The sequence below is a fragment of the Scyliorhinus canicula genome, chromosome 13 (assembly GCF_902713615.1).
Source record: "Scyliorhinus canicula chromosome 13, sScyCan1.1, whole genome shotgun sequence".
NCBI lineage: Eukaryota > Metazoa > Chordata > Chondrichthyes > Carcharhiniformes > Scyliorhinidae > Scyliorhinus > Scyliorhinus canicula.
The window spans coordinates 152,442,533-152,469,131 of NC_052158.1; the positions used below are offsets into that span (position 1 = coordinate 152,442,533).

General features: G+C 44.7%; 1 protein-coding gene across 3 annotated transcripts; it reads right to left on the reverse strand.

Moving 5' to 3' along the window:
- Nucleotides 1–1,229: 1,229 nt before the first annotated feature.
- On the reverse strand, nt 1,230–11,570 carry zgc:194621 (uncharacterized protein LOC795037 homolog). 3 transcript variants are annotated; one of them, XR_005462929.1, is made up of 5 exons: nt 10,410–10,514; nt 10,203–10,261; nt 5,828–5,908; nt 5,064–5,134; nt 1,230–1,942 (listed from the first exon to the last, which is right to left on the reverse strand). XR_005462929.1 is itself a non-coding variant. In XM_038817039.1 (5 exons), the coding sequence occupies exons 1-5, from the start codon at nt 11,457–11,459 to the stop codon at nt 1,740–1,742; spliced, it is 567 nt and encodes a 188-aa protein (XP_038672967.1). In that variant the 5' UTR covers nt 11,460–11,570; the 3' UTR covers nt 1,230–1,739. The 3 variants fall into 3 exon arrangements, 2 of the variants coding, with proteins under 2 accessions (XP_038672967.1, XP_038672966.1); XM_038817039.1 differs by lacking the exon at nt 10,410–10,514 and adding an exon at nt 11,137–11,570 and having other exon boundaries at nt 1,230–1,772; XM_038817038.1 differs by lacking the exon at nt 10,410–10,514 and adding an exon at nt 11,137–11,570.
- Between the last annotated feature and the right edge of the window lie 15,029 nt (nt 11,571–26,599).

The window sequence follows — 26,599 nt, forward strand, 5'->3', positions numbered from 1 at the left end:
TTGTTGCAAGGGAAGGTGGGAGAGGAGACTCTGTTTAATTGTCATTCTGTGCTTTTGTCAGTTTTGTATTAAAATTGTTTAAAATGTTCATAAAAGTATTTTTAATCAGTGGCAGCAAGCACGGTGGTACGGTGGTTAGCACGGCCCCAGGTCACTCTCCGTCTGGAGTTTGCACATTCTCCCCCTGTCTGCGAGGGTCTCACCCCCACAACCCAAAAGGATGTACAGGGTAGGTGAATTGGCCAAGCTAAATTGTTCCTTAATTGGGAAAAAAAAGAATTGGATACTCTAAATTTAAAAAATATATATTTTCTAATTTAAACCAATGGACAAGTAATAAGCATTCTGTCTCAATTAAAATTAAAACAGCATGTACATACACCACTCATGCATCCCATTTAATAATGGAGTCTGACAGACAGCATTTTAGTGCGACAGAAATCTCAGTCCAGAGAAAAAGCACTCACTGTACTTGTTGCAAGTTTCTAAAATTTGCAGTTTTCTCTATTGTATAGCAACTTCTGCTTTCAACCTGAAATTATGATTTTTGCTATAATTTGAACGTTACTTTTCTGTGCTGTAACCTTCAAAAATCTTCAATCAAGTTTGCTATTTGACTCTTATTAAACCAGACTATTGTTGTTGGATTAGTATCAGTTTTGAAAGATACAGATTTACAACTTGGGGAATGAAGGTGAGTGACTGCCAAAGATTTCAGTTTGGTTTTCAGAAATGACTTTGTATTTATAAAAATATTTGTATAATAGAAAACATTTGTTTTTACACAAAAACCACACTTGCTTGCAGCTCACCTTATATATACATACATCACTAAATTTAGTCAGGGAATCAGATTAAATGTGACAAAGAAATTTCAGGGGACAAATATCAGTGGTGTTACTATATTGCTTAGCAGCAGAGTTAAGGTCTGTCCCCAGGAGTACGCAACTGTATCTTTTGTTACATGTTGATAACAGTGTGCCACACCATTATGAATGCTTGTGGATCAACTCCAACAAGGATAACATCAAGAATAACCATGAATGGAAATGCAGCGTAACATTAAACAGTTAGTGCAAATGATAGTGTAATTATGAACGAGATACATCAAGAAGATGCATATTTGATGGTGCCACTCCTCACAGCATGCAAGGTACATTATGTGTAAAGGTCTGCCCTAGATTACTTCTACCCGTCAGCAGAACACAAAAGACAAACAAAAGCCAAAGTAAACAGATAATATTTCCATTTATAACAAAAAGGGATTGTAGCCCAACATTAAAAGCTTGACCGATCAGTTTACTTTGCTGTTAGTTAGCACATGATTCTTTGCTGGCGAGTCTGTGTGAAGCCAAAAGTTGTATTGATGAAATGATTTGGCATATGTGCACAAGATATTTTGCTTTGTCTATTTGGCCAGATAGAGTGCTCAGTCAGCTTTCTGGGAAGTTTAAACACGTAATTTAAAAAAAAACTTGAAACCTGTGTTATAAAAGAATGTTTCAGGAATCCTGGTCACGACATCATTCAAGGTTAAAAGCACATTTTTCCTCGTGCATGTTTAAACTGATAACACAAACTATAACAGAATACATTACTTTATATGGATGACGGGAAAAGTACTGCTCCTTCAGGCAACAACATAACGAACAAAGTAAACAGCTTTAGCAACTTTTTCCTGAAAGCTGGTGCAAGTTCATAAAGGCTGTGTAAATGCAGGTTTTCTCCACCCTCACCCCTCACAAAGAGATAAAGGGCGTCTTCAAAGTCAGCTGAAAAGAAAAACACAGCTCTGAGTTACACCAATGTTTATGACTTTATGTTTGATTAGTTTTGAGGTTCTATTCATATTTGGTAAGATGTCTTCTTGGAGCTGGAATACAAGATCCACGGATTCAGTTCAAGTTTCATTCTTTGGGCTTTGCTGTCCACTTGGTTCAGGCTGATGAAAGAAGAGAATTTCAGGCTTTGGAATAGCTAAATGGTAACACATTATCAAATCATTAAATTCAAACCCGGAGCCAAAGGGTTGGGTGATAAGCTTACAAATGTCCTACTATACCCTGCCACTACTACATTGCAGCGGTTTGTAGTTTTGAGTCTTACATTAGATAATTTCCTATTTTTTTTAGTGTTGGATACCAACCGTGTGAATATTCAGCCATCACAACCCAGAAATGAAAATGAAATGAAAATCGCTTATTGTCACAAGTAGGCTTCAATGAAGTTACTGTGAAAACACATTCCGGCGCCTGTCCGGGGAGGCTGGTACGGCAATCGAACCGTGCTCCTGACCTGCTTGGTCTGCTTTAAAAGCCAGCGATTTAGCCCAGTGAGCTAAACTTTACTTGGAGATCTACCAAGAGAACCCTTGTTCTAATGCTCTAGTTTATTGGATACATCACATTTTTATTAATATTGAAATGGCAGAAGGGAACAAAAACAATAGTAGACTATTTTTAAAAATTGTACTCTGGATTTAAGGGTCACTGGCTATTTATTTCCCATCCCGAAGTGCCCTGGAAAAGGTGGTTGTCAGCTACTTTCTTGAACCATTCCAGTCCATGCGTTGCAGGAACACCCACAGTGCCAGAGTTTCAAGGTTTTGGCCCAGCAACAATGAAGGAACGGCGATACAGTTCAAAGTTAGGATAGTGTGAAAATAAACTTTTTCATTCGAGTGGGGTTTGGGTCTGGAATGTGCTGCCTGGAAGCGTGGTGGAGGCAAGTTCAACTGAGGAATTCAAGAGGGCATTAGATGATTAGTTGATTAGAAACAATGTGCTGGAGAATGACACGAAGTCATGATCCTCGTTTGGAGAGCCAGTGCAGACACAATGGGTGAAATAGCCTCCTTTTGCGCTGTGACAATTCTGTGATTGTGTGTGTGGCTTGGAGGGAAAATTGCCAGTGATGTTCCCATGTATCTGTTGCCTTTGTCCTTCTAGGTGCTAGAGTTTGGAAATGAAAATGAAAATCGCTTATTGTCACAAGTAGGTTTCAATGAAGTTACTATGAAAAGGCCCCCAGTCGCCACATTCTGGCGCCTGTTTGGGGAGGCTGGTTAGGGAATTGAACCATGCTGTTGGCCTGCCTTGGTCTGCTCTAAAAGCCAGCTATTTAGCCCAGTGTGCTAAACCAGCCCCTGTTGGGCGGTGCTGTTGAAGGAACCTTGGTGAGTGGCTGCAGTGCATCTTGCAGATGGTACATACTGCAGCCATCTTTAAAGACCGGATGGGGTGCCAATCAAGTGGCAGCTTTGTCCTGAATGGTGTCAAGCTTCTTGTGTTGTCTGAGCTACACCCATTCAGGTAAGTGGAGAATATTCCATCACACTCCTAATCTGTGCCTTGTGGATGGTGAACAAGCTTTGGGGAGTCAGGAGGGGAGTTACTCTCTAGAGAATTTCCAGCTTCTGACTTGCGCTTGAAGCCACCGTATTTATATGATTGATCCAGTTCAGTTTCTGGTCAATGGTAACCCCCAGGATGTTGATAGTGGGGTCTCAGTGATGCCAATGCCAAGAGAGCTGACTGTATTCTTTTGTTGGAGATGGTTATTGCACCGAGCGAATGTTACTTGCCACTTAACAGCCCAAGCCTGAATATTGTCCAGGTCTTGCTGCATTTGGACATGGACTGCTCCAGTGTTTGAGGAATTATGAGTTGTGTGAACATTATCCAATCATCATAGATTTAACAGTACTAAAGGAGGCCATTCGGCCCATCGAGTCTGCACCGGCCCTCGGAACATCCTGTTAAGAAGCCTGCTGATGTTAACTGCAAAGATATCTCAAAAGCCAGAAGGGTAACTTGGAATACCAGTTCTTGCTGCTGTATATTTTCAATTTCGTACACTATGAGAAAAGCTATGCAAACCAGGGAGGAACAGTCCAGTCATTTTGTGATCAATGAACAAAGAATATTTATTAATTTAAAAGAAAAACACAAGATAAGGAGGACTATTACACACAACTTAATGACACGGATAGCTCTACACAAAACAACACATGAAGTTACCCTTTGTTCCCAACTACCTACTTTTCCTGAACTCAGTCTCCCCTTGTTCCCAAAGAACATCCAATATTATATATCTCTGAGCTAAATCCAGCAGATAATTACCATGCACAGGTTTTTTGTCCATGTTTGGCAAAACCATCTTCAGTTTTAGCAAAGGCAAAATTTTCTGTGTTCATATTTTGGATTTTAACCAATCACCTTCTACAATAACTTGTTTTTAGGTGGAAACTGTTTTCTGTGGCTCGATGCCGCTATGAAGATAGCTGCTTCCACTGTATCCCTTTCTCCAGATATTGTACTATGGATATATATTCTTTGCCGTTGATATTACCCACCCCATGGACCCAGTTTGTGGACTTTAGTGCCAATTCCCTTATTGCTGCACTTTGAAACCCCCTCTTCTACATCCCATTGTTTCCCCCTTGTCACATAAGTAAATACTTGCTTTTCGCACTGGTGTGCTAATTCACATATCAAAATAACCCTTCAAGGTGGCACGTGGCGCAGAGGTTAGCACTGGGACTGCGTTGCTGATGACCCGGGTTCGAATCCCGGCCCCGAATCCCGGCCCTGGGTCGCTGTCCGTGTGGAGTTTGCACATTCTCTACGTGTCTGCTTGGGTTTTACCCCCACAACCCAAAGATGTGCAGGTTAGGTGGATTGGCCATGCTAAATTGCCCATTAATTGGGGGGAAAAAAATTGGTTACTCTAAATTCTTTTTGAAAACACCCCTTCAGAGAGCTGCACTTTTCAAACTCCCTTTTTATTTTATCTCAACTTCATTTTTTAATCTTAATTTTCCCCACTTCTCACATTATAATGGGAGGAAGATTTCAGTCACCTAGGCTCCAATGTACCATCCCACTGCCACCAGAGTTAATTGAGGGCCAGTGACCCTTCTTGCATTCTTATGAAACTGCCTCATCTACGCTGGCAATAGTTTCCAGAAATATAAGCATAATTGCATACATTTAATCTGATTCAACCACCTCTTTACAAATTTGGTGACATTGTGAGGTATAAAATATATTAAATATTTTTACCTGTGCCATTTTAGCCTTACTGAAGTCCTGTTGCTGCCTTCTTCTAACTTCCTCTTGAGTCAGTGTACCTCCTGAAAAAAATAATCAAAATTCCACTTGCATGTCATAAAACTCAGTCACTCGCAGAAAAGCATTTGTTCTGGTTCAGGTAAAACACCCAGAGTTGAGAGGTAAATAGGAACAATTTGTATTTGTTCTTTCCTCAGTTTCTCATACTTGTTTAATCCATCCCAATTGAAGAAGTTGTGCACATCTTAATATTTTGTTCCACCCAAGCCACAACACCTGTGTATTTTAACTGAAGTATGGCAGTGTAGTGGTTATATCACTGGACTGATAATCCTGAGACAGGAGTTCAAATACCACCATGGCAGTATGTGAAGCTGATTTCAGTATAACTAACAGTAAAAGTAACCATTAATTTGTCAGGTTGTCTCAAAATCCCAAATGATTCAGGAATCTGATCCTTGTCAATCTGATCGCATACCAATAAATTTCCCTCTGAAATGTCCTAGCAAGAAATATAAAAAGCTCTTTGTAAAAAAAAAAAAAGCGCAACATGGTCTGCAATGGTTCAAGAATTCAATTCACTATGAAGCCTTTCTAGTGGCACTCACATCCAAGGTTTTCTTTTTTAAGTTACTGGGCATGTTTTCTAGAAAGCTTTACATATGTGTTGCTGTTAAAAATTCAGACACCCGAGTTAATTAAGTATTTTGACTTGGTTTTAAAAATTAGACTTTCAGTAATAGTGTATCACTCACCAACAGTGCTTGGAGTAATAGAAACATGCCGAATATTCCGGCATTTCAACTTTTCCAATGCAGCCAGCTCTGCACCCGCTTCTAAATGGAAGTGAGTAAAACAAATTAGATGCAAGTATAAATGCTGGAGCTTTCACTTCATAGTGGTTTTGTCTTGTAGCAGTCCCAGTGACTTTTAGTCCAATTCCAAAAACATCCCGTGTAATAAAGATTATTATAATCATTAGAATGCTTTCAATATCGTTTATTATATTCTGAGATCTACCAGGAAGCAGGTTAGATTAGATTAATATTGTGTAATGTGACAGGATTAATTAATGATGGCCCAGCCAGTGATGCCCACATCCAGTCAATGAATAACAAAAGTAAAAGCACTGCAAGGTAGCGACAACCACATTATGGCAGAATTTTACATCCAGTTTGAAAGGGAAAAGAATGATGTGTTATGCACACTGCGATAACACAGGCTGCAACTGGATGCAGCTTTAACCAAAAGATACTCCAGACCTTGAAGTTAGTTCAATCTGATTTATTGAACCAGTAGCACAGTTAGCACAGGTCTCTATGAGTTTGACTCTCTGCTAACCTAAGTGTGGTTAGTCTGACTGAACCAGACTAGCTCTTAGCCACGTGCTGGAGGTGTGATACTGTACATACACCCTGACTCACTCTGTAGATGTTCATCAGTGGAAAGAGGCAGAGTGCGAGTGCCTCGTGCCTTTTATAGTGAGATACCACCCCTGACTGTCCTGCCTGCTCATTGGCCATGTCCTGTTTTCTGTGTTTATTGTCTGCATATCATGACAAAGAACAGGTTTTAGACGATTATTTTAAACTTAAATAAGGGCAACTATGTGGACATAAATTCTGAGCTAGCTGAAGTGAACTAGGATATGAGGCTAAATCAATAGAGAAGCAACAGCGTACTTTTGAAGGGAATATTTCAGAATATATTCCCACTAGAAATAAAAATGCTAAATAGTGGACCTACCATCGTGGTTTACGAAATAATTTAAAGAAGGTATCACACTGAAGGCAAACGCATATAACTGCACTTAGAGGGTGGCAGGTCAGATGACTGGTCAGAATATGAGGAATGGTAGCGAATGGGCGGCACAGTGGCTCAGTGGTTAGCAGAGTTGCTTCATAGATCCAGGGTTCTAGGTTCGATTCCCGGCTTGGGTCACTGTCTGTATGGAGTTTGCATATTCTCCTCCGGGTGCTCCGGTTTCCTCCCACAGTCCAAAGATGTGTAGGTTAGATGGATTGGCCATGCTAAATAGCCCTTAATATCCAAAACGTTAGTTGGGGTTCCTGTGATATGGGGATAGGATGGAGGGTGCTCTTTCCAAGGGCAGGTGCAGACTCAATGGGCTGAATGGCCTCCTTCTGCACTGTAAATTCTATGATACTCTTACGTACAAGTTAGAATGCTCGATCCATAGAACAAATTAGTTTCCATTAGCTCGGAAAAGAAGAGCAACGCTGTTTCACTCGGATTGCTAGCTTGTCATGAAATGATGGAACTCATCAATAGTAGGCCAGCATCAAAACATACAGATGTTAAGTTCCTTCAAGACAACAGCCTGTTCTATCTTGATAGAACTTATTCTGCACATAGGTTGCTGCAATGCTACCATGGCAGATCCAATAATAAGCAATTGAAAGAAAACCTGATCAATGTAGAGAACCAATTTTCACGCATGGAAGAGGAATTTGCAAATGAAAAATGAGAATTGGTGAGAACAATTGAACAGCCAAAGAGCTCGATTCTCCAGCCTTATTGAGCTCCTGCTCGAACAAAACAAGGCTGGTGAATAACGGGAGACTGAAAACGATAACCAGGCGTCAAACAGTTTGCGATGCAACCTGCCCGCTCCCGTAGGCGAAATCTCTCAATTCCACTTTCCTGTTTCCCTTAACTCTCGTTCATCGTGCTTGCCTATCAGAAATCTACTCAACTCAACCTTGACGTTTTCAATGGCCCGGCCTCATCATAGCTTTCACAGGAACAGAATTGCAGAGATTAACAACCCTCCAGGAAAAATGCATTTCCTCATGAAATGAAAATGAAATGAAAATCGCTTATTGTCACGAGTAGGCTTCAATGAAGTTACTGTGAAAAGCCCCTAGTCGCCTGTCCGGGGAGGCTGGTACATCTCTACCTTAAAAGGAGACCTCCCTTCCTGCGCGCCTGCACGGTTTTCAGTGGTGTCTCCCAAGGATCTAGCCTTGGCCTCCTCCTATTTCTCATCTACATGCTGCTCCTGGGTGACATCATATGGAAACACAGCATTAGTTTTTATATTTATACTAACAACACCAGCTGCACATCACCAACACCTTTCTCTACACCTCCACTGATGCTAAAATATCAAGGCAGGTTGTCCAACAATCAGTCTGAAGAAGCAGAAATTTCCTTCAGTTAAATATTGGGAAGACAAAAACCATTGGGGCGAATTCTCTCTTTGGAAGGCTACGTTCGCCCATCGGAGGAGAATTACAATGGATTGCCTGGGTGACCCCCCCCCCCCCTAACGTTCAGGGGTGATCCGATCCGACCCAACCCCCCCCTCCCACACCCACCCGCCACGCTTTCCCCAGGACCCCCTAATGAGGGAGGACCCCCTAATGAGGGAGACCCCCCACGGACCCCTGTAATAGGGAATCCGCCTCTCCCTGGGACCTGCAACAGGGAGAGCCCCCCAGAGATACATGCAATATGGAGACCCCCCCCCCCCCCCCAATGACCCATGTAATAGGGAGACTTCCCCAAGGTACCCATGCAATAGGGAAACCAGCTGCCCAGGGACCGCCTAACTAAATGGACCCCCACAGAAACCCCCTAATTAAAGGAACCCCCCCCCCACAGAGGCCCCCCAAGTAAAATGATCCCCGCCACAGAGGCCCCCTAACTAAAATGACCACCCGCCACAGAAGTCCCCACTAAAGGGACCCCACCTTCCCACAGACCCTCCTCCTCACCTCCATGCCCCCTCCCCAGAAGAGATCCCAGTCTGTAAGCTAGAGAGCAGTCCAGATGGGGGTAGTGAAAAACATTACAGCTGGTACACTTACCTGGAAGCTCCATGTGTCCATTATCGAAGGAGAACAGCTGTGACCTATGTTTCAACCCCACAGGTCCATTAGCTGCAAGCCATTCATATCCTTCTACCAGTGTGCTGTGATTGACAGCTTCCACAAAAAGCTGCAGCCTTGATTAATTCATCTCCCTCCATGGATCAGTGACTCTAAATGTTTACAAACATTGACCACATCAAAGTGAGGTAAGTACATTCCAAGCACTATGTGCATTCCAATCACCCAAGCATGAGATTGCAATAGGTGCCAGGCCTGCTAAATAGATGTAAATGAATCATTAAGATTAATTTGCATTGATTTACATCCTCCTGATGATGCGCAGTCGTGGACCTCGATCCCGCACCAACGGGGAGATCGGAGCATCGCAATCGGGTCAGCGCCTGGTGTCGATCCAGATGTTCCTGATACCCGATTCTCCGACACACCAGGAAACGTGATCTGGCATCATGGGACAGAGAATCCAACCCATTGTCTTTGGCTCCTGTCTCAAACTCGGTTCTCATCTACTGACTATCCCTCTTTCTGGCAGTAGACCAGATTGTTTGCAACCTTGGTGCCATATTTGACTCCAAGATTAGTTTCAGGCCGCACATTCCCAACATCACCAAAATTGTTTATTTCCATCTCTGTGTCAACAGACTCCATCCAAGTCTCAATTCATCTGATTCTATTTTAAGATACAATTAAATATTAATTAAATTAATATTTTATATGCATTGTTGTTCTGCACCAATCTAAAGCATTTCTAAAACAGGAAGATAGACAAATAGGAGGTTAAGAGCTGCTTCCTGTAATGAGATAGGGAAATGTATTCATTCAGCCAAGCAATGTATGTGAGGCAACACGTTTACTTACTGACAGCAGATAAGTAAACTATTTTCCCAGAGAACAAAACCATAATATCTGGGAAGATCTCTTTGAAATTTCTTTCCAAAGTTAACTATTGCAAATGCACATCTTCTAGAATTGATATTAGCCCAGCACACAAAGAGGTTCTGCAGCACTGGTAGTAGCAGAAGTTTTAGAACATTTCAATAATTAGGTACTACTTTAAGCAAACTCACAACTTACCTTTTACAGAAATTCAAAATAGATATTACGATTAATTGGACATTTCACACAATAGACAAACAACAGGGAATTTCTCTAGCGAGTTACTCAATATCCAGGAACTAGCTGATGACTTGTTCTCAGCCAGGGACTTGATATACATCACAACCTAAACTAGCAAGACATTCAAAACAGAGGTGAGAAAGAAAAGAAGTATACTTACTTTTCTGTAAATCACTCCACTTCTTCTGGTCTGGTACAGTTACAGAATATGCCCCATAACTGGAAAAAAATTCGAAGTTGAATAATTAAAGACTACAAAGCCTACAAAATTCAATTTTTAAAAAATGAGTGATGATTGACTTAAATTATTAACGACATCACAATAACTATTGATATCACAATCAGCCCTGCACTATGTAATTGATACCTAGTGATTTAGTGTCTGGGGGTTAGGAGTTAGGCACTTCAGGTTAGATGATGACCATTAGGATTAACAGTTTAGGAATTGTGGTTTCTGTTTGACACTGCTGTTAGGAGAACAGGGACGTCCGTCGCAGTATCCTTGTTAACATTTATCCCTCAATCACTGTCACTAAAACGGATTATGTGGTCATTATTACAGTACTATTTGTGGGAGCTTGCTGTGCATAAATTTGCTGCAGCATTTCTGACAACTATCACAACACTATACAAGGACTTTGTCGGTTGCAAGCACTTTGGGAGATCCTGAGAGGCTCTATTCATGTGAGATCATTCACCTCATTGTTCAACACAGTGTCCAACTTGAAATGGCCACAAATTTAAAATTCCGAAACACCTCATTGTTTGTCACGTTAACCAAAGGACAAAAAAAAACTCGTGGGCAAGTTCTCAATTTGGAATCGTGGAATGTTTGCTACATTAAAAGGCACCACTAGTTAGGCACAGTAAGAGGTCTTACAACACCAGGTTACAACACCATCACAAGCTTGCGCTCCGAAAACTAGTGATTCCAAATAAACCTGTTGGACTTTAACCTGGTGTTGTAAGACTTCTTACTGTGCACACCCCAGTCCAACGCCGGTATCTCCACATCATGACTAGTTAGGCAAGTAGTTATTGCCGTCTCACGGGACAATTCTAAAACATTTCTGCTCAAAACACAGATTTCTTACCAGTGCGTTGTTTTTTGAGTTGAGTTTTGATGGGTGGCAGCAGGTCTCCGCAACACCTTACCTACGCCCGCTGTACCCTTAGCTGTGCTTTCACCTGTGCTCTTGCCTGCTGCACTTGTGGTTGTGCCCTTACCTGTATTGGTACCTTTACCCACACCTGGACCCCGCCCCACACCTTCAGCCAGGAGCCTCTGCCCTCCCTGCCCATCCTTGCCCTTTGCTCCACTCTCATCCTGATCCCCGTCCCCCAAAATCGCCCCGGTTCTGGTGGGCTGACTCCTCGCCTGAATTATCCTGGGCTTTCTCACAACCGAGTAAGACATGTCTGAATGGAAATGAGGAAAATAATGATAAGCTTTCTCTCTCCGGCTCTCTCCAACGAAACGGCCGCCGCGCAGGGACTGCTAGGGAATGTAGGCCGTTGGGTCACGTGCCCCCGCCTGACGCCGCTGAGCCGCTTCCGCTGGGACTACGCTACCCAGAATCCCAGGCGGCGGATGGATTTCCGGCCGCGGGGAAGCCGAGTGGGGCGTCGCCATAGCAACTGCAGCAGATCCCTCCAGAAACAACTAAATTCCACCTTCTCAAAACACTGAAAAGATTATCTCCAGAGCAACTCCAGCCGCCCCAAATATTGATGTATTTAAATATTTGTGTATTATTTATATTTAGAATGTTATTCTCTGTAAGTTTTGACAATCAAGTTTAAATAGCTTTGCAGTAAAAAAAGTTTCAATAGACATTGGCGGTGGTGCTCATGAAATGAAGTGAAATGAAAATCGCGTATTGCCAAGAGTAGGCTTCAATGAATTTACTGTGAAAAGCCCCAAGTCACCACATTCCGGCACCTGTTCAGGAAGACTGGTACGGGAATTGAACCGTGCTGCTGGCCTGCTGTGGTCTGCTTTAAAAGCCAGCGATTTAGCCCAGTGTGCTAAACCAGCCCCTAGGAACTCCCTCCCTAACAGCACTGGAGGTGTACCTACACCTCAGGGACTGCAGTGGTTCAAGAAGGCATCTCATGGGCAATTAGGGATCTGCAATAAATGCTGGCCCGTAGAAATCAAATTTTAAAAATTGTTTACAGGATGTGGGCGTAACTAGCTAGCCCAGCATTTATTGCACATCCTTAATTGCCCCTTGAGAAAGTGGCATTTGAGCAGCATTATCATAATTGGGGCAGCAGGGTAGCATGGTGGTTAGCATAAATGCTTCACAGCTCCAGGGTCCCAGGTTCGATTCCCGGCTGGGTCACTGTCTGTGTGGAGTCTGCACGTCCTCCCCCTGTGTGCGTGGGTTTCCTCCGGGTGCTCCGGTTTCCTCCCACAGTCCAAAGATGTGCAGGTTAGGTGGATTGGCCATGCTAAATTGCCCGTAGTGTCCTAATAAAAGTAGGGTTAAGGGGGAGGTTGTTGGGTTACAGGTATAGGGTGGATACGTGGGTTTGAGTAGGGTGATCAAGGCTCAGCACAACATTGAGGGCCGAAGGGCCTGTTCTGTGCTGTACTGTTCTAATTCATTTCATTTTAGCCGAGTTAAAGAAAAAGACAACAATAGACCCAGAGTAATAAAAACAGAAAATGCTGGGAAAACGCAGCAGATCTGGCAGCATCTGTGGAGAGAGAAAATAGAGTTTCAAGTCTGTGTGATTCTTCTTCAAAACCTTTCCCATATTTTCAACTGGGGACAGACCAATTCATTAAGCTGAAATGTGATTTGACAAAAGTGGACAGTACAGCTACTTTTAGGTAAATCAGTATCGGAACATTGGAGGATGAGGAAAAGGGAAGGTTCAGAACAAATATATTCCCACAAAGTAAGGGATGGCACTCCCAAATCCAGAGCAACGGCAAAAAAGGGAACATTATGTCAGATACTAATACTGTAGATAACCTAGAGGAGTATTTCTCACTGATAACCCTTCCACCCCGCCCAGCTTAGTTGCCGAAAACTAAGTTACGAGTAGCCCCATTTCCTGTTCTCTTGTTGCTACACAGTCTAAAAAAATGCTGCTAAATGCATGAATGCATTTTAAGAATCCAATAACCTAGAAAGTATAGGGTTGAAATTAAAAGGAAGATTTGGAAAGCTGTGTGAGGGAATTAAAATATATTGGCAAGTAAAATGAAGGAAAAATCCAAAGATGTTTTAGAAATATGTAAAAATGTAAGGAGTAACTAAACAAAGAGTAGGGCCTATCTGTGTGAAGTCAGAGGACCTGGGCATTGTTCTAATGAATACAGTGCGCATGTCTTCAAAAAACAGAGAGACTTAGATATTGTAGTTAAGGAAGAGGAGTGCAAAATATTTGTGTGATAAACAGAGTGGGAGTGGAAATATCGGGCACAATTTAACTAAATGGGAACAAAGTCCGCAGTGAGCGCCTTTAGCTGCATGTTTACAGGTGTTTGCAGTGCCGAGAAACACAATGCTATCGAGTAGAACTCGGGTTTGATACGGAGCCTCAGCAGGGAACGTGAGCACGTGGCCGCACAGAGCCCCGTTTTCTGAGCGGAACACTTCAGTGTAGTGAGAGATCAGGACGTCATTTAAAAATGACATCCCAATCTCTGGAGCCCCCGATGCAACCACTGACCCCCCCCCCCCCCCCCCCCCCCCGCAAGTCCCAACTCACCAGGGGGGGAGCCGGGTAGATGCCGGGAACTGAGTCTCCCGGCTTCTAATGGCTATGTTGCACCGCAGCAAGCTGCTTTTCGGGCACAGCGCAGCCATTTAATCGCGCCCATTAACATTTAATTGGATTTAACATGTTTGAAAGTATATATATTCACAGTTCAGGATGAAATATACCCTCGATTGCTGAAGTAAGCAAGGGAGGATACAGCAGAGGCTCCGATTATCTTTTTCCAATATTCTCCACATGAGTGATTGGTTAATTCAGACTATCTGCCTGGTTGTAGACAATGTGTAGCATGAAAGTCATAAGCAGAAGAGGAAGATGCAAAGAGTGAAAATGTCTCTTGTTCCTGGCGGTAAAATAACCCTTAAACAAAAGCACTGATGTTAATCCAAAGTGTCAGAGGGCTTTAGGTTTGTTAATGTTGTACAGATGTTTAACAAGGGAGGAAAGGAGAGACTCAGTAATTACAAACCAGTCAATGGTGGCAATTGGAAAAAAAAATCTGGGGTACAGTATTTATCATTTAAAGAGGTATGGATTAATTAGGAACAATTAGCAAGGATTTGTGAAAAGAAGAGGTTTGAGAAGGATGTTTAGTGCATTTGATGTAATCCATGTGGAATTTTGTAAGACTTTTGACAAGGTACCACTGAGCAGAATCTTCAGAAAAGTAAAATCCCACGGGATCCAAGGGAAAATGGCAAGTTTGATCCAAACTTGGGGCTGGTTTAGCTCAGTGGGCTAGACCGCTGATTTGTGATGCAGAACAAGGTCAGCTGCGCGGGTTCGATTCCGGTACGAGCTGAGAATTCTAAATTCCCTCAGTGAACCCGAACAGGCGCCGGAATGTGGCGACTCGGGGATTTTCACAGTAACTTCATTGCAGTGTTAATGTCAGCCTACTTGTTGCAATAAAGATTATTATTATATTATTATTATTATTATTATTAATTCTTATTATAAAATTGACTCAATAGTAGGAACCAGAGGTAGCTGGTCGTTTTTATGGCTGAATTGTTGCCAGTGGGGGCTGTAGGGCTCAGTAGATGATCCTATCCTTTTCGTAGTATATATTAATAATGTAATCATTAATAGGGGCAGCACGGTAGCATTGTGGATAGCACAATGGCTTCACAGCTCCAGGGTCCCAGGTTCGATTCCGACTTGGGTCACTGTCTGTGCGGAGTCTGCACATCCTCCCCGTGTGTGCGTGGGTTTCCTCCGGGTGCTCCGGTTTCCTCCCACAGTCCAAAGGTGTGCAGGTTAGGTGGATTGGCCATGATAAATTGCCCTTAGTGTCCAAAATTGCCCTTAGTGTTGGGTGGGGTTACTGGGTTATTGGGATAGGGGGAGGTTTTGACCTTGGGTAGGGTGCTCTTTCCAAGAGCCGGTGCAGACTCGATGGGTCGAATGGCCTCCTTCTGCACTGTAAATTCTATGATTAACTATGATTAAACTTAAATGTCGGGGGGCATAATTAAGAAGTGGCAGATGAAAATTAATTAAGAAGTGGCAGAGGAAGAAAAGCTGTAAACTGCAGTTCAATATTGATGGTCGAGTGGGCAGAAAAGTGGCAAATGGAATGCTGTACATTAAGTTAAATACATCTGGTGAAGACAAACATGGTTTGATTTGAAAAATTAGGCAACACAGAAATGGTTGCTAACCGAGAGTAATCTTACTCTGAAAAAGACCAAGGAAATTGCTGTGATGGTGGAGGTGGCAGCGGACGAAGTTCAGCAACAGAGTTCAAGTACTCCCGTACAGAAAATGTTGGTTGAGTCAATGCCTAAGATTTTCAAAACGCAAACTCAACTCATACATGCCACAGATGTGCAAAGACGGGCATTCATCTGTGATAAGCTGATGTGGAAGCTGTGGAGAAAGAGGCCACACCGATTGTGCATGCTCGAAGAAAAAGCCAGCTATGAGAAAAAATAAGAAGAAGCAAGAGCACAACAAAGCGGCATGGAAACAGAACAAAAGACAACGTGTTCATGTTGTGCAAAAGGGTCGAGGGAAACAAGACGTTTCACAGTCTGAGGATGCATTGTCACTGAATGTGCGAACCACAAACTGGTGCTACAGGTTACTCGACTGCTGGAAGGACAGCCGGTAAGGATGGAATTCAACACTGGGACAGTAGTCTTGCTGGTGCCAGAGACTGTCTAGAAAGATAAACTCAAATACAGTCCCATCAAACCTTCAAGAATAGTGTTGAAGACATATACTGGTGAAGAGGTGCCGTTGAAGGGCTGCATTGACATAGCTGTACAACTGAATGGGCAGATGGCAGATTTGTCTTTACATATAGGAAAGGGCAGTTATATGGCAGTGATGGATTGAACATGGTTAGAAAATATTCAATTAAATTGAGCCAAGTCAACCTGATGACTAATGCAGAATCAGGTTTATAAAATTCTCTAGAAACACAACAGCGTGTGTAATGGTGAGCTGGGAAGTATGAAAGACATCACCGCTGGGAAGTATGAAAGACATCACAGTTAAACTGAAGATTAAAGAAGGGAGCCAACCAAAATACTTGAAGGTAAGGTTGGTACCCTACGCTATCAGGCCAAAAAATAGAGGCTAACTTGGAATGACTGGAGAAGATGGGAGTCTTGGAACCTGTCTACATTAGTGAATGGGCTGCACCATTCATACCTGTTATTAAGAAGGACTGATCTGTACAGAGTTTCAGACACTGCAAAGTTGCTCTAAATCCAGTATTGTGTGAGGAACAATGCCCTCTATCCCATATCGATGACTGTTTGCAGATTGGCTGTAGGCCAACATTTGAGCAAAATCAGCCGAAGCCAGGCATCAAGAAATCTGATGATTGTGACACATAAAGGTTAGTTATGGTACCAAAGATTACCTTTTGGTATCACATCTGGCTGGCATTGTGCCAAAGAGCAATGGACCAAATCCTGAGGGCACTAAGTGGAGTCCAGTGTTACCTGGATGACATTCTGGTTACCGGTAAAGAACATTTTTGGAATTTGAATGGCACTCTTCAAATATTGGAGGACTACGGATTGAGACTCCACAAGGACAAGTGCAAATTCCTCCAGTCTTCAGTCAAATATTTGGGACAGCAGGGTAGCATGGTGGTTAGCATAAATGCTTCACAGCTCCAGGGTCCCAGGTTCGATTCCCGGCTGGGTCACTGTCTGTGTGGAGTCTGCACGTCCTCCCCCTGTGGGCGTGGGTTTCCTCCGGGTGCTCCGGTTTCCTCCCACAGTCCAAAGATGTGCGGGTTAGGTGGATTGGCCATGCTAAATTGCCCGTAGTGTCCTAATAAAAGTAAGGTTAGGGGGGGGGGGGGTTGTTGGGTTACGGGTATAGGGTGGATACGTGGGTTTGAGTAGGGTGATCATGGCTCGGCACAACATTGAGGGCCGAAGGGCCTGTTCTGTGCTGTACTGTTCTATGTTCTATGTTCTAGACACCGCGTGCCTTCACAAACCTCCTTCAAAGGCCAAGGCTATTACAGAGGCGTCCTCACCTTAGAATATGAACCTGTTGCGATCCTTCTTAGAATTATTGAACTACAACGGAAATTTGTTCCATATTTGGTGACCATTTAAAAACTGTTGCATAATCTGTTGTGTCTAAACAAGAAGTGGAAGAGGTCGGATCAGTGCAACAATACATTTGTGCAAGCCAAAGAGATGTTGCTCAAATCTGAGCACCTGACACATTTCAATCCAAACCTACCTCGACAGTTAGTGTCTACCTGTTCAAAGTGAAGATACTTCCGCTCAAACCTATGGTCTTGGAGTGATGGAATCATGCTTTCAGGTGAAGAGAATTTGCTTTCGTGTCCAGAATGTTGAATGAAGCTGAATGTAACTATGCTCAAATCGAAAGAGAAGCATTGGGAATTATCTTTTGAGTAATAAGATTCTACCAATTCTTATGTGGAAGGAAGTTCACACGATTGATGGGGCTGGTTTAGCTCACTGGGCTAAATCGCTGGCTTTTAAAGCAGACCAAGCAGGCCAGCAGCGCGGTTCGATTCCCGTACCAGCCTCCCCGAACAGGTGCCGGAATGTGGCGACTAGGGGCTTTTCATAGTAACTTCATTGAAGCCTACTCGTGACAATAAGCGATTTTGCATTTTCATCATCCATTGATGACAATTTTTGGACTACGTACAGGAATACCGCCATTGGCAGGAAGCAAAAAAAGAGAGGGACACTGATTTTGTCTGCACAAACTTAAACATCAAATATTCACAATCAAGTTTTCATTGTAATGCAGGTGGGCTTTCTTGTTTACCACTACCGAATAGTTCATCAGCAGATAGTTTGAGCAGAAGTATCTTCACTTTGAACAGGTAGACAGTACACCTGTCACTTTAGGAGAAGTAAAGACGGATACTCGGTGTGATCCGATACTTTCCAAAATGATAGAGATGCTGCTGAGAGGCAAGACTTCAGAACCAAAACCTGACCTGAAACCATACTCCACTGGGAGACTGGCGTAATCTGTACAGTCAGGATGTCTTTTTTGGGGGCTCAGAGTAATCATTATGCCACCATTGAGAAGTCAAGTGTTGGACAAATTACACGAGGGCCATTGTGGAATTGTGAGGATGAAAAAGATAGCAAGGAGCAATTTCTGGCGCCCTGTGTAGGACGCAGAAATAGAGGGGAAGACTGGAATGTGTTCTTCATGCATGAAGTTGCAAAGCCTGGCACAGATAGGGCAACTGCATTCTCAGGATTGGCCCAAGAGGCTTGGCAAAGGGGTTGACTATGCACAACCTTTTTAGGACATATGTTCCTACTCACAGATGCTCATTCAAAGTGGCCAGAAGTCGCCATAATGAAGTCAACTTCATCAGAAAAGACAATTGAAAGGTTAGTAGAAGTCTTTAGTGGATTTGGATTTCTTGAGAAATTATTGAGTGATAACAGGCAACAGTTTGTCTCTCAGGAATTTTAATGATTCTTGAAAGAGAACGGTATACAACATATTAGGTTTGCATAGTACCATCCTGCTATGAACTGACTAGCAGAACATTTTGTGCTAACAATGAAGCACACATTAAGGGCAACCAGCGAACAAGGTTCGTTGACCAAACGTCTAAATCAATTCCTCCTCATGTATAGGATACTGCAAAGGCTATGGGCCCTGACGATATCAGGTTACATTTTAACCCAGCCAATTACCGCCCTATCAGTTTACTGTCCATCATCAGAAAAGTGATGGAAGGAGTCATCAACAGTGCTATCAAAGGGCAGCATGGTGGTGCATTGGGTTAGCCCTGATGCCTCATGGCACCGAGGTCCCAGGTTTGATCCCAGCTCTGGGTCACAGTCCGTGTGGAGTTTGCACATTCTCCCCGTGTTTGCGTGGATTTTGCCCCCACAACCCAAAGATGTGCAGGGTAGGTGGATTGGCCATGCTAAATTGCCCCTTAATTGGAAAAAATTAATTGGGTACTCTAAATTTATTTAAAAAAACAGTGCTATCAAGCAGCACATACTCAGCAATAGCCTGTTCATGGATGCTCAGTTTGTGTTCTGCCAGGGGCACTCAGCTCCTGACTTGATTACAGCCTTGGTTCAAACATGAACAAAAGAGTTGAATGCCAGAGGTGAGGCGAGAGTGACTGCCCTTGAAATCAAGACAGCATTTGACTGAGTATAGCATCAAAGAGCCCGAGCTAAACTGAAGTCAATGGGAATCAGGGGGAAAACGCTCTGCTGGTTGCACGGTTGTGATGTTTGGAGGTCAATCATCTAATAATTATTATTATTGTCACAAGTAGGCTTACCTTAACACAGCAATGAAGTTAGCAATGAAGCAATGAGGTTGATCATGAAGCGCATCACCTCCATACTCCCAGAACACCTTGATCCACTGCAATTCGCATACCGTTGCAACTGGTCCACATCAGACGCCATTTCCCTGGCCCCACACTCATCCCTAGAGCATCTCGAAAACAAGGACTCCTACATCAGACTCCTATTTATTGACTACAGCTCCGGCTTCAACACCATAATCCCAGCCAAGCTCATATCAAAGCTCCAAAACCTAGGACTTGTCTCTCCACTCTGCAACTGGATCCTCGATTTTCTGACCAACAGACCACAATCAGTAAGAATGAACAACAACACCTTCTCCACAATAGTCCTCAACACCGGGGCCCCGCAAGGCTGCGTACTTAGCCCCCTACTCTACTCCTTGTACACACACGACTGCGTGGCAAAACTTGGTTCCAACTCCATCTACAAGTTTGCTGACGATACGACCATAGTGGGCCGGATCTCAAATATCGACGAGTCAGAATACAGGAGGGAGATAGAGAACCTAGTGGAGTGGTGTAGCGACAACAATCTCTCCCTCAATGCCAGCAAAACTAAAGAGCTGGTCATTGACTTAAGGAAGCAAAGTATGTATACACCCCTGTCAGCATCAACGGGGCTGAGGTGGAGATGGCAGTTTCAAATTCCTAGGGGTGCACATCTCCAAAAATCTGTCCTGGTCCACCCACGTTGACGCTACCACCAAGAAAGCACAGCAGCGCCTATATCTCCTCAGGAAACTAAGGAAATTCGGCATGTCCATATTAACCCTTACCAACTTTTACAGATGCACCATAGAAAGCATCCTATCGGGCTGCATCACAGCCTGGTATGGCAACTGCTCGGCCCAGGCCCGCAAGAAACTTCAGAGAGTCGTGAACACTACCCAGTCCATCACACAAACCTGCCTCCCATCCATTGACTCCATCTACACCTCCCGCTGCCTGGGGAAAGCGGGCCGCATAATCAAAGATCCCTCTGACCCGGCTTACTCACTCTTCCAACTTCTTCCATCGGGCAGGAGATACAGAAGGCTGAGAACACGCATGAACAGACTCAAAGACAGCATCTTCCCCACTGTCACCAGACTCCTAAATGACCTTCTTATTGACTGACCTCATTAATACTACACCCTGTATGCTTCATCCGATGCCAATGCTTATGTAATTACATTGTATATCTTGTGGATTGGATTGGACTTGTTTATTGTCACGTGTACCGAGGTACAGTGATGCCCTATTGTATTGTGTTGCCCTATTATGTATTTTCTTTTATTCCCTTTTCTTCCCATGTACTTAATGATCTGTTGAGCTGTTCGCAGAAAAATGCTTTTCACTGTACCTCGGTACACATGACAATAAACAAATCCAATCCAAGTTACTGTGAAAATCCCCTAGTCGCCTGTTCGGGTACACTGAGGGTGAATTCAGAATGTCCAATTCACCTAACAAGCACATCTTTCATGACTTGTGGGAGGAAATCGGACCATCCGGAGGAAACCCACGTAGACACCATAAGACCATAAGACATAGGAGCAGAATTGGGCCACTCGGCCCATCGATTCTGCTCTGCCATTCAATCATGGCTGATATTTTCTCATCCCCATTCTCCTGCCTTCCCCCATAACCCCTGATCCCCTTATTAATCAAGAACCTATCTAGAACCTTCATCAAGAACCTTCTCCAGGGGAGAACGTGCAGCCTCCGCACAGACAGTGACCCAAGCGGGAATCGAACCTAGGACCTTGGCTTGTGAGGCAACAGTGCTAACCACTGCGCTACTGTTCTGACCCACGGCTCAGCTCCAGGATACCACTGCAGGAGTTCTTCAGCGTCATGTCTTAGGCCCAACTATCTTCAGCTACTTCATCAATGACTTTCCATCATAAGGTCAGAAGGATGTTTGCGGATGACTGCACGATGTTCAGCACCATGATTTCAGCATCATCAGATAACGAAGCAGTCCATATGCAAATACAGCAAGACCTGGACAATATCCAGGCTTGGGCTGACAAGTGACAAGTAACATTTGTGCCTTACAAGTGCCAGGTAATCACCATCTCCTACAAGAGAGGACCTAACCACCGCCCCTTGACATTCAATGGCATTACCATGGCTGAAACCCCACAATCAATATCTGGGGGGTTAACATTGATGAGAAACTTAACTGGACTAGCCATATTAATACTGTGGCTACCACGGTAGGTCAAAGGCTAGGAATCCTACGGCAAGTAACTCACCTCCTGAACCCCCCAAAGCCTATCCACCATCTACAAGGCACAAGGTAGGAGTCTAATGGAATACTCAGCATACTCGACACCATCCAGGACAAAGCAGCCCGCTTGATTGCTTCCCCTTCCACAAATATTCAAACCCTCCACCACTGATGAAAAGTGGCAGCCATGTGTACCATCTACAAGATGCATTGCATTTACTCACCAAGGTTCCTCAGACAGCACCTTCCAAACCCATGATCACTACCATCTAGAAGGACAAAGGCAGCAGATACGTGGGAACCTCACCACCTGGAGGTTCCCCTCCAAGTTACTCACTTCCCTGACTTCAAAATATATTGATGTATTATGTACTCTGGGATAAGCAACTGGATGCAGCTTTGACCAAAAGATACTCCAGACCTTGAAGTTAGTTCAATCTGATTTATTGAATTAGTAGCACAGTTAGCACAGTTCTTAATGAGTTTGACTCTCTGCTAACCTAAGTGCGGTTACTCTGTCTGACTGAACCAGACTAGCTCTTATCCATTTGCTGAAGGTGTGATACAGTACATACACCCTGACTCACTCTGTAGATGTTCATCAGTGGGAAGAGGCAGAGTGTGAGTGCCTCATATAGTGAGATCCCACCCCTGAGTGTCCTGCCTGCTCATTGGTCATGTCCTGTTCTCTGTGTTCATTAGCTGCCTGTCTGTATATCATTATGTGCATGTTTGCATATCATGATATATATCACCTTAACTTCACTGTCGCTGGGGCAACATCCTGGAACTCCCTCCCTAACAGCACAGTGGGTGCACCTACACTTCAAGGTCTGAAGTGGTTCAAGAAGCCATGATGTGGAGATGCTGCCGTTGGACTGGGGTGAGCACAGTAAGAAGTCTTACAACACCAGGTTAAAGTCCAACAGGTTTGTTTCAAATCACTAGCTTTCGGAGCACTGCTCCTTCCTCAGGTGAATGAAGAGGCAGGTTCCAGAAACGTATATATAGACAGAGTCAAAGCTGCAATACGATGCTTTGAATGCGAGCATTTGCAGGTAATTAAGTTTACAGATCCAGAGATAGGGGTAACCCCAGGTTAAGGAGGTGTGAATTGTCTCAAGCCAGGACAGTTGGTAGGATTTCGCAAACCCGGGCCAGATGGTTGGGGGGGGGTGAATGTAATGCGACATGAATCCAAGGTCCCGGTTGAGGCCGTACTCATGTGTGCAGAATTTGGCGATAAATTTCTGTTCGCTGATTCTGCATTGTCGCACTTCCTGAAGGCCGCCTTGGAGAACGCTTACCCGGAGATCAGAGGTTGAATGATGGTGGGATGGAATTTATTGATGTCATCGTGTAGTCGTCGTTTCAATGATTCTTCGCTGTAGACCATCAGACTCACCATGGATTACTCTCCAAAATCGGTTGCATTCTTGGACACACTCATCTCCATCAAGGACGGTCATCTCAGCACTTTGCTTTACCGCAAGCCCACGGATAACCTCACAATGCTCCACTTCTCCAGCTTTCACCCCAAACACATTAAAGAAGCCATCCCCTATGGACAAGCCCTGCATATAAACAGGATCTGCTCAGATGAGGAGGAGCAGAACAGACATCTACAGACGCTGACAGATGCCCTCGTACGAATGGGATATGGCGCTCGACTTATCGATCGACAGTTCCAACGCGCCACAGCAAAAAAACGCACCAATCACCTCAGAAGACAGATATGGGACACAACCGACAGAGTACCTTCGTCATCCAGTACTTCCCCAGAGCGGAGAAACTACGACATCTTCTTCGCAGCCTTCAACATGTCATCGATGAAGACGAACATCTTGCCAAGGTCATCCCCACATCCCACTACTTGCCTTCAAACAACCGCGCAACCTCAGACAAACCATTGTTTGCAGCAAACTACCCAGCCATCAGAACAGCGACCACGACACCACACAACCCTGCCATGGCAATCTCTGCAAGACGTGCCAGATCATCGACATGGGTACCACCATTACACGTGAGAACACCACCCACCAGGTATGCAGTACATACTCGTGTGACTCGGCCAACGTTGTCTACCTCATACACTGCAGGAAAGGATGTCCTGAAGCATGGTACATTGGCGAGACTATGCAGACGCTGCGACAATGGATGAACGAACATCGTGCGACAATCACCAGGCAGGAATGTTCCCTTCCAGTCGAGGAACACTTCAGCAGTCAAGGGCATTCAGCCTCTGATCTCCGGGTAAGCGTTCTCCAAGGCGGTCTTCAGGATGCGTGAAAACGCAGAATCACAGAACAGAAATTTATAGCCAAGTTCCGCACGCATGAGTACGGCCTCAACCGGGACCTTGGATTCATGTCGCATTACATTCACCCCCCCCCCCCCCCCCCCCCCCCCCCCCAGGCTTGTGAAATCTTACCAACTGTCCTGGTTTGAGACAATTCACACCTCTTTAACCTGGGATTACTCCTCTCTCTGGATCTGTAAAATTTAATTACCTGCAAATGCTCACATTCAAAGCATCGTATTGCATCTTTGACTCTGTCTATATATACGTTTCTGGAACCTGCCTTGTCATTCATCTGAGGAAGGAGCAGTGCTCTGAAAGCTAGTGATTTGAAACAAACCTGTTGGACTTTAACCTGGTGTTGTAAGACTTCTTACCACGGCTGAAGAAGGCAACTCACCATCACCTTCTGAAGGGCAACTAGGGATGGGCAATAAATGTTGGCCTAACCAGCGATGCCCACATCCTGTAATTGAATTTTTAAAAATACAGCTCATTCAACAATGAAAATGTATCCAGCATTGCTGATGATGAAGCAACAATTACATTCACCATTCAACTTATTGAAACCTGCAAAGGCGAAAGGAATCATTCAAAAGAAACAAGGTCAGATTGAACAGCAAGGAACAAAGCAAAATATCACGTCTTCCACCAAGGGCAAGATGTTTTGGCTAGGAGCTACTCTACAGAGGACAAATGGATTCCTGCTTAGAGGTCAGTAAAGAGGCAGCAACTAAAGCCAGTAAGGCACTAGATAATAATCTCAATGTGACTAAGGGGAAGAGTAGACAGGGAAGAGATGATGAACGCAAAGGGACAGGTGGTCTGAGGTGCATTTGTTTTAATGCGAGAAGTGTAGCAGGTAAAGCAGATGAACTTAGGGCTTGGATTAGTACCTGGGAATATGATGTTATTGGTATTACTGAGACTTGGTTGAGGGAAGGGCAGGACTGGCAACTGAATATCCAAGCGTATAGATGCTTCAGGAGGGATAGAGAGGGAGGTAGAAGGGGTGGAGGAGTTGCATTACTAGTCAGAGATGATATCACAGCTGTGATTACGGAGGACACTATGGAGGATTCGAGCACTGAGGCAATATGGGTGGAGCTAAGAAATAGGAAGGGTGGACTTCCGGTTGCGGTGATGCAGAGCTAAGCCGCACGTTCGGTAGCTCCCGCTAATTTTGGTCTTTTGGGCTCTTTTAAGGGCCCGTAGCAGTGCTGGTTGGACTATTCCCCGTGTGGGAACACTTCCACTAAGATTATCTGCCGGTGGATGGACTGGACCAGGAGCGGAGCGGTCAAAAAATCGGCTTTGGAGCAGAGAAAGGTGCGAGGCAGGAAAAGCAAGATGGCGGCGGGCGGGGAATCAGCAGCGTGGCAGCAGTGGGCGCAGGAGCAGCAGGAACTGCTTCAGCACTGCTTCAGAGAGCTGAAGGCTGAGATCCTGGAACCGTTTAAGGCCTCGCTGGACAAGCTCACGGCGACTCAGACGGCTCAGGGTGTGGCGATCCGAGAGCTACGGCAAAAGGCCTCAGAGAGCGAGGACAAACTCCTGGGCCTGGCAGTGAAGGTGGAGTCGCACGATGCGCTCCACAAGAAGTGGTTATCGAGGATGGAAGCGATGGAGAACCACTCCCGTCGGAAAAACCTGCGGATTCTGGGCCTCCCGTAGGGGCTGGAAGGTTCGGATTTGGGGGCCTATGTGGCTATGATGCTGAACTCGCTAATGGGCGCGGGGTTGTTCCAGGGACCCTTGGAGCTGGAGGGGGCCCATCGAGTGCTGTTGAGGAAACCCAGGCCAAATGAGCCGCCTCGGGCGGTGCTGGTCCGTTTCCACCGCTTCGTCGACCGTGAGTGTGTGCTGAGATGGGCGAAGAAGGAGAGGAGTAGTAAGTGGGAGAAGGTGGAGATCAGGATCTATCAGGACTGGAGTGTGGAGGTGGCAAAGAGAAGGGCTGGTTTTAATCGGACGAAGGCAGTGCTTCACAAGAAGGGAGTGAAGTTTGGCCTGTTACAGCCGGCACGCCTCTGGGTCACGTATAAAGACCGCCAGCTATACTTCGACTCTCCGGAGGAGACCTGGGCTTTTGTCCAGGCACAGAAGCTGGACTCGAACTGAGGACTGGGGGGTTGGGGAATGATGTAAATGGTCCGGAGGCTTTGTCCTCCTTGGTATCCTTTCGCTTTTATTGGTTGTATTTGATGATGCCTTTTTGCTGTTCTGCTTTTTCGGACTGTTATTTGTTTACTTGGGTGCTTTTTCATTTTTTTTTACTCTGGTGGAGGGTTGGGGAGCGGTTCGCGGTCCTGTTGGGTCATGTGCCCGTCTTTTCCCATGTGTTGGGTCGGGGGGGGCGGGGTTTGGGATGGAAGCGCGGGTTTTCTTCCCACGCTGGAGGAGCAGTGGGTGGGGCCGGCACTGGGTGGGGGGAGTGGTGGTTGTGTTGCATCGGGGGGGGGGGGGGGGGGGGTTGTTGGGATGGCGGGA

Coding starts and splice junctions, on each gene's coding strand:
- zgc:194621 (XM_038817038.1), bottom strand. CDS start 11,459: ATGTCTTACTCGGTTGTGAGAAAGCCCAGGATAATTCAGGCGAGGAGT. Junction 5,909..10,202: donor GTGGAGTGATTTACAGAAAA/GTAAGTATACTT, acceptor ACTTCCATTTAG/AAGCGGGTGCAGAGCTGGCT. Junction 1,943..5,063: donor GTAAGGCTAAAATGGCACAG/GTAAAAATATTT, acceptor TTCTTTCATCAG/CCTGAACCAAGTGGACAGCA.